At 46.3% G+C, this 13,749-nt stretch overlaps 1 protein-coding gene across 2 annotated transcripts in view; it reads right to left on the bottom strand.

The window, feature by feature from the left end:
• The window catches only part of VPS35L (VPS35 endosomal protein sorting factor like), a 112,146-nt gene that overhangs the window by 27,417 nt on the left and 70,980 nt on the right, over positions 1-13,749 (bottom strand). The window contains exons 23-27 of one of the 2 annotated variants that reach the window (XM_070566570.1): positions 13,669-13,732; positions 11,318-11,416; positions 9,714-9,791; positions 8,756-8,870; positions 7,223-7,262 (exon numbers count right to left, since the gene is read on the bottom strand). In XM_070566570.1, the coding sequence (XP_070422671.1) occupies positions 7,223-7,262; positions 8,756-8,870; positions 9,714-9,791; positions 11,318-11,416; positions 13,669-13,732 (396 nt within the window). The remainder of the gene's footprint in view (positions 1-7,222; positions 7,263-8,755; positions 8,871-9,713; positions 9,792-11,317; positions 11,417-13,668; positions 13,733-13,749) is intronic. The other variant, XM_070566569.1, reaches the window with a different exon arrangement.

Here is a 13,749-nt window from a genome sequence, read left to right on the forward strand (position 1 = left end):
GGGAGAAGGTAAGCAGGACCTTTCCCTTACTGCTAGGTTACTGTTTGGGAATTTTAATGTAACTTTCCAAAAATAATTTTTCTTTAGCCTACAAAGGCAATACAAGTTTGCTATAAAATTTTCAATCATAGAAACGTACAAAACAGACAATGAGGCAGTAAGGTAGACAGGCAGGCAGTCAACAGGCATTTCTGAGCAGTATCCCTGCCTTCTTTTCCAGAACAGGACAAGATGGGGAAGGGGGGGTTGGGGGACCCACTGCTGTGGACTCTAGCACCCCGCCGCTCTAAAGCCCGGCCATCCTCCTCGTTTGTGGAAGGGGAGGCACTAAGCTGAGGGTGACGCACGTCTTCCAGGGCCTGGGGGGCTACTGGGTACCCCACAGCCAATGGGCCAGGAAGGTTCCTCTCTGATTAACTGCTCCACGTGAGTTCAAGCTCTAGACAGCTCCCCTCACAAGGACTCTTCTTCTCAAGGCTTTAAAAGGCTTCACTCTGTGCCCTGAGGCCTTTTCCAGCTCCTGTGGGTAACTCGGGGCTGGTGGCCTCCCACAGGCACGCCCACTGGAAGGGCCCACTGGTACCTGTTTTGTACACCGAGGCTCTGCACATGACCGTCTGAACAATCAGGTTCCATGTTCTAAGAGACTAAAATAGCAGTCAGTTGGACAACTGTCAGAAAGCTTCAGAATGTTCAGAATTAAGATGCAGGTTGCTCATTGTGTGCAAGAGCAAAAAACTGGAAAGCGTCCAAATACTTTTCAATAGGAGTTTGGGGCAAAAAAATGGAGGCGGGGGCGTTGGGAAAATAATTTATTGGACTTCCAAAAAGGAAAAGACAAGAAATAGAACACTGAACAGCCATTATGGAATGGGGTGGATCTGCACGTATTGACATGGGTGGACGGGAGGGAGCAGCGGGGAGAAGGGCCAAGATTTACCGATAAGCTAAAAACAACCAAATTGAAAAACATTGTGGAAAACACAGTCTCACTTCTAAAGGGGGGAAAACTGCATGTATGTGCAACAATACAGATGGGGAGGGCAGGGGGCAAAGAGAGAGGCAGAGAGCATATGAAAATGAAGGAGTATTTTTTAATGGATATATAGAATTAAAAAATCAAGAAAAATATCTAAACTGTAAACAGTAGATTTTTTTTCTAGAGGGGAGGAGACAGAGCAGATTACTGAAGACTTTTATTTTGGGGCTTTTCACTTTTTTTACGTTCTACTTTCTGTATTGTTGGAATTTTTTCAAATGGGCATGAAATATTTTTATAATAAAAATCACTAAGATTTTAAAGAATGTACAAGTTGTCTGTTTTTCAACAGGATACAGGGCAGTCTTACCAAACAGCCTCCATACATGATAAAATGAACTCAGATTTAACTGTAACCTCAGAGTGAGTTCATCCTTCTGTGTCATTGGCTGTCAATTAGGAATATGATTCAAGACATGAATCATGAGGAACAGCCAAGAAGTGACAAGCCAGACCACCTCCAGGGATGGTGTTTTGTTTTTAAACAATGCTTTAGGTCACTGCTAATGGCAATCTTTACTACTTCTCAGAGTCATCAACTCCCAGGGCTCAACAAGACCTCAAAAGTAATTCACTCCACTCTCAGCAGAACTTCAGCCATCATATGCCCTCCCGGACGACTCAGATGGACAGCTCCTGATCCAGGGAACACTAGGAAAGGATATCACAATTTCTTAGGATAAAATATGGCAGGGGGTTGAAAGACTTCTGTTCCTTGAATATACTTTATTAAAGTGGGGTTCAGCCTACAAGAATTATTCACTCACTCTCAAGTTCTATCAACCCATTACTAAACATCTTTATCAGTCTTCAACATTTTCCATCTCTGGATAAGTTCAGGTTTGGATTGACAATCGATAAAACGGAAACTACTGTATAAAATGCAACATCAAGACATAGCCTACTCCCTCAAGCTCCATCTGTGTTATGGACTAAATGTTTGAGTCCTCCCAAAATTCTTGCGTTTAGATCCTCATCCCCAGTGAGATGGTATCAGGAGGTGGGGTCTTCAGGAGGGTGGATCTGTCATGAATAGGATTAGTGCCCTTATAAAACAGACCCCAAAGAGCTCTCCCACCCTCTCCGCCATGTGAGGACACAGTGAGAAGACCGTTACCTATGAGCCAGGAAGAGACACTGAATCTACCAGCACCTTAATCTTGGACTTCCAGCCTCCAGAACTGTGAGCAATAAATGCTTATTGGTTAAGCCACTCAGTCTATGGTATTTTTCTTATAGCAGCTGAACGGACTAATACAGTCTGCAGTGAAGATGTGCTGTCACCAAGAGACTGGGGTGCCTTTGGGTAAAGCCTCATAGTCCAAATGTTAACAGCTAAGTTATCCATAGAGATTTAACATGATTACCAAACTGTGTTTTTGTAAAAGAATTTGTTTTTATAGCCATTAAGTTTGAGGATTTAAGGGCCACTATTTGATAATAGGTATAGAGAGCAAGATTCAAAGTATGAATGCCTAGGGACCATTAAATACTTTATTCATCAATGCTTAATTGTTGTCAGTGACAGCTTTATCTAACGTTGGTTTTGCCACCTGGTTTATGCAGAATGCCCTTTAAAATTCACTCTGAGGATCAATACTTGATGTGAAAAGTCCACTGGGGACAGATAAATGACCTGTCAGTTTCAGCACCGCCATCAGGAGGCACCTGTACGCTCTCCCTCTTTTCTCTCTGAATGTCAAGGGCTCGCTCACTGCTCAGCCCACATGTTAGCTGACTCACATCTCAGGGGCCCTGCATGGCTGCCAGACCTTTCTGTGGTCCCTGCAGTACCCTGCAGGAGGTTGTGAAGGGCTCTGTGGATAGCAGGCTTCGATTTCCCTAAACAGAAAGGAGGAGGCATTCCTTATTTTAATTCTGGTTGTTTCCTGTTACAGAAGTTTATCTAACGTTTAATCTATAATGATTACTCTCTAGCAATCACACGCAACAGGGATTAGGAATAAAACTTTGTCGTGTGGTTTACAGGAACTAACCCATCCACAGGGCTGCAGAGAGCCTGGGAGAGCACTTGAGGTCAGATCCGGCCGCTTATTGGCAGGATGCTCCTGGGCAAGTCAGGTACCACTTCTGAGCCTCAGTTTCCTCCTCTGTAAAATGAAAATAAACCACCTACCAAATAACACACACTGAATAAAACTAAGCTGCTTTGCAGAGAATTCAGCTCCCTCAAGAAGTAGGCCCCAAACTCTCTTTGTGACAGTCCTTCCAGATGCACTGTTTTTCCAGCCTCCAGGCCTCTGCTCTCGCTGTTGGCTCAGCCTGGCATGCCCTCTCCCTCGTTTCAGCATATACAGATCCCCCTCTACCTTCCAGGCTTTTCAACGCCACCTCTTTTATGAAGGCTTTTTTTTGCTCTCCCAAGCCAAGGGTCATTTCTCTCTCCTCTAAAATTCCCTGGCACATCTTATGAAGAGCTTGCTGACATTTGTCATGTACTGCTCTGTATAACTGTACACAGATTTGCTCTCCCCAGTAGCATGCAGTCTCTTTCAGTGCATTCCTGTTTCTGGCAGGATGCTTGGCACAGTGGCTTGCATGTGAAAAATGGCCAAGAAATGCTGACAGGAGGAAGCAAATGGTAGATGTCGATTACAATCGGGAGCTGAGTGAACTTAAGAGGGAGACGCACCCCCGCTCCTTTTCTGTGGGTCTATCAGTGGTTGCCATCCCTCCCAGGCCCTTACACTCCCTACGAGAGATGGATCATGCGTGTTCGGACATGAATGTGGGCAACAAGCTTCATGCCATCTGCCCACCTGTGAACCGTTCCAGTAAAAATAACCTGCTGTGTCCATGATCACCAGAGGCCTCAAGGTTTGAGAAAACAGTCACATCAAACATATTCTTCAGAGGATGGTCTGTCAATAGAACTAGTAAATATGACCTTAAGCATAAACTCCAAAGACGTAGTAAGTGGATAGAGACCATTTTTCTCCATCACAAGCTACTCCTTACTCTCCAGGAGGAGGAAAGCAAAATGATTTTCCTCTTCCACACTGCTGCCCTGGCTAGTTCCACCAGCAGTTACGGTGACAGCAGCCAGTGGGCTTCCTAACAGCGGCTGCAGCCTTTCTTCTCTGCTTCTTCGTGTTCCCCATGGATCGAACCAGCACCACAGCTCCACTCAACGTGCCTGTGAGCCTCTGCGTGTTTGAACCTAACTTGTTTTCTTTTATCTATAAATACAAAAATAAATTATTTAAAACCTACCAAGAGCGCTTTGGCGGGACTCTTTTCCAAACAGCAGGAGTGCTCAGTAGTTATGTCCGTACCGTGAAAGGTTTGGTACCATTTTACATTATCAATATTATGAAGAATTATCAACCAGTATTATCACGTGGTTACCATTCATTCATTGATTTATTGAGCACCCATGTGGTAGGCAATGTGCCGGGAGCCAGGGACACCACAGGGAACGAGACAGGTATGACCTCATGGAGATGACATTCTTGCTGGGGAGAAAAGCAGACTGATTCTTTACTATTTACTTGTTAGGTAACAATGGTGATAAGCACAATGAGGGGAAAAGTGTGAAGTGTAAGCATAACATGTCTTCCAGGATAACCTGACCTCACTCTTTGTTTGGGGGATGGAGGGCCATGGATGGTTTTCCTTAAGACAAGGCTTGTAAGCTAAGCTCTGAAAGATGAAGATGCAAAAAAATAAGTAAAATTTGAAAGGAAGAGGAGAGGATTCTGTAGGAAGGAGAAGCATAATTACTAATGATAAGAACAAAAGCCACTCTTTTTACCACTGTTTTGCTTTAACTGTCCTCTCTATTGTTTCACCTTTGGAGGAACTACAGATTTTTCACGCTCAGGATAATTCAGCAGGTTAATCTTGAAAACAAGATGTGCTTTCCTGCAGATTTCTCGAGGTTTTGCATGAGAAGTTGGCTTTCCAAACTCTGAAACCACAGAGCCGTGACCATATACAGCCAGCTCCTAACACTCCGCACCGCACTTTTGTTTGGAGAGAGACAGCTACACTAAGTTACTATTTACGAAGCAGCTGCTGTGTGCTGGTGGGCCAAGTGCTCTAAGTATGTTATCTCATTTAATCCGCAACAGACAGGAACCACTGCCACATCTCCACTTTACAGATAGGGAAACTGAGGCACAAAAAGGCTGACTCATCCAAGGGCACCCGGCTCCTAAGTGGTGGAGCAGGACTGGGACCACAGCGTTCAGAAGACCTGAAAGTCACCACGAATGAGGGCCTCATCCCAACTTCCTGCTGTTCACCCAGTACAGCCTGTAATGTCACAGCTCCACGCCTCTGCTCAGGCCGTTTACCTAGAACGTGGATTATTCCTTCTCCCCTGCCCACATCCTCCAATAAACGTGTTTTCCTTTTAAGACCCACCTTAAACACTACTTCCATTGTAAAACATGCTCCTTTCTGAGATTAGAAACTATAAAGATCAAGGAATGAAGACAAAAATAAAGGGCAAAAGAAGCTGTTCTTGCTGTGACCTGATAATCTTCCAGAAAGAATCGCTCAGAAGCAAGGCAAGAAGTTACCTAGGGAAGTTGCTGAAAGAAAAGATACAGAGGCATCTCTGGGCTGCCTCTAGGTGCGAAGCACAGGACCAAGCAACTGATTTGCAAATTCTGTTTCTCCTAAATACTCAGGAGGAATGGTCTACGTGTTGCACCAATGTGTCCAAAGGGCCAAACTGGGCCTCCCCTGGAACAAGGCTTCGTCAGCATCCCACGCCAGCTGGGCCACAAGTTCAATGGGAGTTTATGTGTTAGGCTAGACCCAGCCCTGGCAAAGCCACCGCCTGATAAAGACAGACAACTGAGTCCGGATCAAGGGAGGCCAGAAAATGAATCGGGGGAGGGGAGGTTTTATAACCAGCGAGAGGGAGCAAACAAAAGCGGCTCATTTCCACAAGCTTCACTGGATTTATATTTAGCCTTCCCATTCTCAGTAATTGAATGTATTATTTATTTTGGCCAGCAATTGCTGTGTGTGGCTTTCCGAACAATAGGCTTTTAAGGTTTAGCACTACAGCATTTAGAGACTCAAGTAAAAAGCATCGGATAAATTATTAAACATGAAGTGGACACCACACTCCCGCTCCCCTGCAGTAGCTCAAAGGGAACGATGAGGCAGAGGAGGAGGCCAGAGCTCTGTCACCGAGGGCGCTAACCACGCACACGTGGACCGGGCTGTTCTGACACTGCTTACCGCTCGGTGTGGTCGAGGGCATTACAGGCAGCACAACAGAGAAGCAGCCATTCGCAGCTCTCCTCGAACCGTTCTGGGGATCAGTAAGGCTTCGGGGAGGGGAGAAGCCTTTATTTAGCTAGAGAATTTCTGTTTTGCTTTTTTTTTTTTTAAATAGCATGAGACCCTACAGGGGATCTGGTCATATCACCTCGCCTGCGACCTACAACATTCAAGATCGAGGTTCTGAGTTTATAAAGGTGAGAGAAGAAAGATCTAGGCTTCCAGGGCCTCTACTTGCAGTTCCCAGCTCTGGGATCCGCAGCTCACAATCTGTTCCCAGTGTTGCAGGCGACACAAACTCAGGCATTCCCACATGGGTCTCCTGTTGCTGAACTTTCTGGAGGGAACCAGTTTATAATAAGATTTAAAATTTCGAACATCCAACCTAATCTCATCTAATCATCACTTTGCACATCCTCAGGTTTTTGTCTTCGTTTCTTGCTGACCTGGGCTCCCGACCACAGCAGGCGCCAGGGGAAGTTTCACGTTTCCCAACACACAACACAAGGAGGGCAGGCGCCCGCTCTTGTGGGAACTGCAGTCCTGGTGGGCAAAGGAGGTGTCCAGACAGTAAGCAAGTAAAGGGACACACACAGAAAACGTCAGAGCACGGTGAGCACAGGACAATCTTGAGGAGGATGGTACAGAGCACGACAGATCAGGGAGGTGCACCCACTTTAGCTAAAGTGCACAGGAAAGGCACCCCCTAAAAAGACAAGGCTTGATTCTCATCTCCTGCCTGGTAATTAAAATGCAAATGTCTGGGGGAAGATCATTCTAGCAAGAGGGAGCAGTAAGTGCAAAAGCTCTGAACTGGAAGACAGCTTAGTGTGTTTGAAGAACAGAAAAAAGCCCGTGTAGCTAAAGCATGCTATGAGATGAGGACAGAGGCTGGCAGGCACCAGGTCACGTGGGACTTACAGGCAAGGTACTCGGTTTAATCCCGAATGTGCTGGAGTCCCTAGAAGCCGAAAACAAAACCAAGCCGAGTTTTAAACGGTTCTTGGGTAGCAATCATTTTTGCAGAGTTCAGTGCCCAGAGCTAGCCCAGGTGAATCAAGACACAGATGATCACCAGAACTGTCACGCTAACAGACGGGGGAAGGGCGACTCTCTGACCAACGCAGAGCGCCCATGCAAACCAATGGCAGCAAGTGGTGAGTCGCTAATCCTGGCATAAACCGTGATGTCAGGTGGGAGGAGACGGGGAGGTCACACAGTCACAGAAAACATCAGTCCCTCTCCTACAGTGCGCCAGAAATCCCCACACTATTCACAGAAGCTTCCCGTTTACATGGCACAGACTGTCTATCAGAGTGGTCAGGGGCCCAGCCGTGAGTCAGATCAGGGGCCCAGGGCTGGTTCAGAGATCCCAGGCAAGCCACCTGCCACCCCTGCCTCAGTATTCTCACCTGGGAAATGAGGCACCAACCACAGGACAGGCCTCCCGTGGCTGCTGGAAGGATGAATTGAGACAATACGTGCAAAGGGCTCGCCACATAACAAACACTCCTGAAGCATCGCCAGGATTTCCTTTACTCTTTGTGGTACAGCCTGCCAGACAGACACCTTGCTGCTGAGCTGCTGGGGCTCTGCCTGCGCACCCTGGGCACACGCTGTCCCAGGAGGTGACAAGGGTGTCCCCCAGGAAACACTTGCAACCCTCTGCCTGAGGGCTTTCTCTTGGCTCAGGCGTGGAGCAGGCCAGAGTGCCAGGGAGTTGATGGCCCAGGCACAGCCTTCGGTCAATGACAGATGGGAGTAAAGGGTAGATAACCCGCTTTCCTCGCCCCTCAGGTGGGTTACACCAAGGCCATATGACAACCCCTCCCAGAGATCCGTAGTGGGAATGTGTCTCAGCTGCCACAGAGAAACCTGCCCACTGGCACACCCTTGGCTGGCTTCCTTCCCTTCCTGGTCTCACCTCCCCACCACCCCACTGATACTTGCCAGGATCACCTCCCAAATAAACTACTCGCACACATCCTCGCCTCTAGGACAGCTTCCATACAAGAACCAGTCCTGAGCAGAACTTTTATCCCTAACTGCAAGCTGTAGGGGATTCATTCTATTCCCATTAGCCTCTACTCCCGGGGTTTCAAACACACACCAACAAAAATAAACATGAACCTGCTGGGATGAAGCTGTCCTCACTTCTAAAATTCTCTAGGCAGACATGGCCTACAATGTTGGAGCTGCCTGAGCGGGCCTGTCTGAGACAGATTTAAGGAGGTCCCTGCAGGAAAATACCCACACTCTGCAACCTGTCTGACTCTCTGAAAGTGTGTGTGTCTGACGTGCTTCCTGCTAAAGAAATAGATTTAAAATTCACCATTTATTGATCGCTGCTTCTTTCTCTTTCTCCTTAAAGGAATCTCTCCACACACACACACAGTGCTGAGTCGGCTTTCCTAAGCAGCCAGGGAGGGCTCAAAGGAGAGACTGCTGGCTTACCTTGGGAGAGGCACTGGTTGGCCAAGGCCACCTGGCCAGAATGCAGGTAGAGATTGAGGCGGGCGAAGATCCCCACCAGGGAGGGAATGGTAATGAAGCAGTAGGCAACACAGGCCTAGGAAGAAGGGCAGAAACGCAGCAGGTGACATTGGCAATGCCATCACGGTAGATTAATACTGTTTTCACCCATCATATATTTTCAAGTAAAAACACTTAAAATAATTCATCTCCCCATTTTGAGCCTCAATTTTTGCTTCTTGCCTCTGCTGTAACTGCCTCTTTGGAGGGAGGTGGAGGGGGAACTAAGGAGAGTAACAGTGTATGACAAATAGATACTCACCCATCATCGCAAGAAGTAAACAGATAACACAATATTGAGAAGTTAAGAGGCAGGCACTTAAGCCAATTACTTAAAAATATAGAGGTAATTAAAGAAATTGCTAAAAGTTTGAGGCGGTTGACTCTGAGGCAAGAGGCACAAGAAGAGAAAGGGCAGGGCTGGGGTGCTTACTTTTCACTGCAATGTTTTTGGTAGGATTTCATTTTCAAAGACATGGATATGTATTGCTTTGATAAAATTTTGAGCAGCATACTCAATAAGCAGAAACTTGTTTTCCAAGTTGAGAACTTCTCCAGAGGCACAAAAGGTAGCAGGCCTTCCAGTCTGTAACTGGAGCCTGTGCACGAGCCAGAGCGCCCAGCCAACACGGAAAACACCAGCTCCATCTCAGCCACCTCCCCATGACATGCACCCAAACCCACTCCTCTCATCGCTTCTTCTGAAAACGTGAAGAAGACTGGCCAATCCACAGATATGCAAGGAAAAATCAACCTGGAAAATCAATACTAAACCAGCTTTATGACTACTTGTCTTTTTCTGGGAACAGCAATTTAGAAAGATGCAAATGGAACAGCCTGAAGGAGTTCAAAGTCTGCGAGTCTTATCTTTAGAACGTACCCGGACAAATGCAGCCGTCTTTCTGGAATGATTTCCTTTCATGACTTTTCTTGTTTCCATTGCCAACCGGTTCACACTCTAGATTTGTTAATAAGTAAAAGAGAAATGGTAATGAAATGATGGCTGATTTAGATTAAGGTCTCTCACAGAGATGTGGACATTAACTGCACATGAGTCAATGAGCACAAGCTGACTAGGACTAGGACTGGTTAGCACCGAACCCTGGAATGCCAAAGGGGTCAGCAGGCCTGATCCAATCTCGCCTTGAGCAAACATCTCGAAGCGGGTGAGAACAAAGGCGCCCATGGCGAGTTAGTCATGCCTATCAACCAGCATCATAAATGCCCCCCTTCTGGTTTAATGTATAGCCAGGGATGGCTCACTCCATTTCCAAAAATCCCACACACTAGGCTTAAGATCTTAGATATCTTAAAAGAAACCTCCAAATCTGAGAGCAGACCATATAATTTAGCTGTGCAACACTAACAAGGACCATAAGAACTGTAATAACGGCAGCATATCATCACTTACAGCCTGCCGGTGCTGTTCGAAGGGCTCCACATTCATTAAGTCATTTAATCCTCACACCCACAAGCTGAGTCCTACGACCTCCCCAACTTACAGATGAAGTCTCTACTCTTAGGACTAAAGTTTAGTAATGCCGCATAACCTAATAACCGGCAAAAAAATATGTACAAAGTCGCTCTCCTTGAATTTACATGAAGCAAATGAAGAACATTTGGAAATCTTTCCACAGATACGAAAAGTTTGGACTTATGCTTCCCAAACAATGTACCATGACCCCCCCCCCAGGTGCTGTAGCAAACTCATAGGGGTGCCACATCTTTTTAAGGAAAACGCAGCAATGCTCAATTGTTGAACGCTGTGCAAAGCACGGGTGTGAGGGAGCTCAGATTCAGCACCAGACTGCATTACATTCCTCGCAGTGACGTCACACCTTTGTGAAATGGGGTTTTGGCAGCTGCTGTGATAAAAAGTACTGTAGAAAAAAAATCATTGAGGAACAGGAAATAAAGGTAGTGGTGTCCAGTACAATTCCAAGGTTCGAGAAGTTGTGCAGTGCCCAATGGGCAGACATACTTCATTAGCAAGTAATTATGGTTTTAAACCAATTTACATATATTGTTGTTTCAAAGGGCTACTAAGTTGTTAGGGCAAAAATACTTAAGTTGTTCGAGCCTAACGTCTTAATAAACAGAACTGTTCTCTCTTTCTTTCAGCCTAGGGGCACCATGAAGAGTTACTGAAAGGAGCCATGATCCAAGGAGGTGGGACGCTGGTTAGACAACAATGGAGTCTATCTAGGTTACTATTTCTGCAACTAAATCATCAGTGCAACTCACTTAATTCTGCTGTTGGCATGCAGGAACCAGAATATGCAAATTTCAGAGAAAAAGAGGTCAATAAAAACCATGCAACGACTTAAGCAAAGTTGTAGATTTTATTGACCTTTAAGAAAACACCTTTCGTATCTGTTCCCAAGGTATGGGGCCAGAAGAATCCCAGATTAAAATCGGTGCCTGGCCTAGAGATGAGGAATAAATATTTACTGAGAGAACAAATGAATGAATGAAAATCCTTACGTGAATCAATTGCACAAGAACGGGTTCCAGATTGCAAAACATCGACCTGGCCTCAACGTAAAAACTTAGCTGTTGTTCAAAATCACGGCCAAAGGAAACCTAGAAGCAAGGAGAAAGACGCTGACGATGTTATCTCTAGGCCACTGGAAGTGCACAATTGGGAGAGTTTTTCCTGAGCTTCATGTGGTGGGGAAGGAACTTTCATGACAAGTCATCCAACATCCCACAAATACAAATGGGTGGAAGTGTTAAGGGTGCCCAAGGAAACACACACATACGCACGCTGGAATACGCTTGAACTAGACTTGACTTTACTTCGCCCAGCATATACCCAAAAAGTTACTATGACCACCTCATCTGTATGGCACGGGCACTGGAGTAGAACATAGAGAGACCAAAGGGTATAAAACACAATCTCAGAACGTAGCTAGGATTTCCCAGGCTAGAACGAAACCACTGGAAAGGAAACAATGGAATTTTGTTTGTCAACTGCGGCCTTTTCACAGGACATAAATTTGGTTGTTAGGAGCCATTTGTCAAGAGGGTTTTCCTAATAAGAGCCACATCTTTCTGCTTCCTGATGGGGATTCCAAACTCAGCAGCTCACCAGTGGCTGCCGGGGCCATAGATGGAAGTTTCTCCACCATTAAAAATCCCCTCTTCTCCTGTTTCTTCAAATTTATGACCAGCTGGTCAGTGGGACAAACTTTACTGCTACAGGGATCATTTTGGTCCAGAGGAGGTTTAACACGGCTATTTCCATTACAGCTATCAGGTTCCACCTCTCATTTCCTCACATTCTTTTCCATTGTAACTGGGTGGCTTTCAGACAAAGGGATATAAAAGGATAAATACCACATGACCCATATATAAATCAAGGGCACAGGAGAGGCTTCTGATAACAGCCATGGGGACATTTCCTAACATGGGAATTGAAAGGCTAATCCTGAATTTTCATCCAAATTGGTATTTTACCTACAGTCAAGTGGACAGTTAAACCGACCCCCGGTGTCGAATGAGTTACATTTTCAAGGTTATTTTCAAAACGGTCTCGTTATTTTCATTTCTGTCAGCTTTTGTCAACATTTCTATTAAAACGGAGGGTCCTGCCAGCAGTTGGTATTTTAGCTCTGTGCACCAAGGATGAAGGCAAAAGGTTGTTCTGGGTAGGATGGCGTGGTGGGTTGTTCCCAAAGAAGGCTGCAACAACCCCTCCCACTCTGCTGTCCTCTTGCAGTGTCCCTGTGGACTCTCCTCCTTCAGAGGTGGGGTCTAGTTTCCCTCCCCTCCAAGGGGCCGGCCCTGTGACTTGCTCTGACCAAGAGAATGCAGCAGGACGCAGCAGCGGTCACCGTGTGATTGCTGAACCTCGGCTCAAGAGGCCCTTAGCTTCCACTTGTGCCCTCAGCACAAGAGAGAGCTCAGCTGAGATGACTGAATGATGAGACAGCAGTGGAGAGAAAGAGGTCACACGGATGAGAAATGAGACGTCCTAGCCAGCAGCAGCACCGAGACTCCAGACACATGAGTGAGGCTGTCCTGGATCCTCCAGCTCCGATTGCCATGCCAGCTGACATGACACGGAGCAGCCTGATTACACAGCCAACTCACAGAATAGTGGAAATTAACAAAACACTGTTATTTAAAGCTACTAAGTTTTGAGGTGAGCTGTTACACAGCAATGGGTAACTGAAATGGATGGAGAGTGGACTCCTGGCTTTTAGCGCCCCAGCATCATTTCCACCATCTTCTGATGAGCAGCACATTCCAGACCACGTGATTCAGGTTGCTCAGACGTGCACATCTCCCTGGCCTGGCCAATCGGTGTGTTTGTTCCCTCTCACAGCAGCAATTCTTTCAGGGATGGGCCAGTGACCCCAATTAAGCCAAAGAGACTCAATCCCGGGACTTCTGCTGGAGCCCGTCCTGCTGGGCTGCAGAGCTGGAAGGAATAGAAGCCTAGAGCTCCCGTGGGGAGTGAGCCTGCCTGGGAGGAAGCCAGCAGAGCAGAGCCATGAGCCAAAGACACGCACACAGAAGGTCCTGATGACACCACGGAGACCCCGAGTCCAGCTGCTCCTTTGGAGAGTTCCATCCCTGGACTTTTCGTCACATGAGCCAGTAAGCCCCCTCACCCACCCTCCCCTTTTTATTTTTTCCTTAAGCCAGTTTGTCTTGGCTCTCTTTGCCCCCAGGGGAGTGCTGGCTAATGTAAGATGTTTTCTAATTTCATCTTATCTCAATAAAAATGAAAAGCACCAGGGAACATGATGTTAACTGCTTCCCCCAGAATAAGGACAAACATTACATCACATTTCCAAGCACACTGAAACTTCTCCCCCAATACGTACCATTTTTATAAATCCATTAATCAAATACGCCAGCATTCTTTTCTCATCCTCAAGAGTGAGTGCACTAAAATCAATAATGGT

Source organism: Equus przewalskii, chromosome 12, assembly GCF_037783145.1.
Source record: "Equus przewalskii isolate Varuska chromosome 12, EquPr2, whole genome shotgun sequence".
Classification (NCBI taxonomy): domain Eukaryota; kingdom Metazoa; phylum Chordata; class Mammalia; order Perissodactyla; family Equidae; genus Equus; species Equus przewalskii.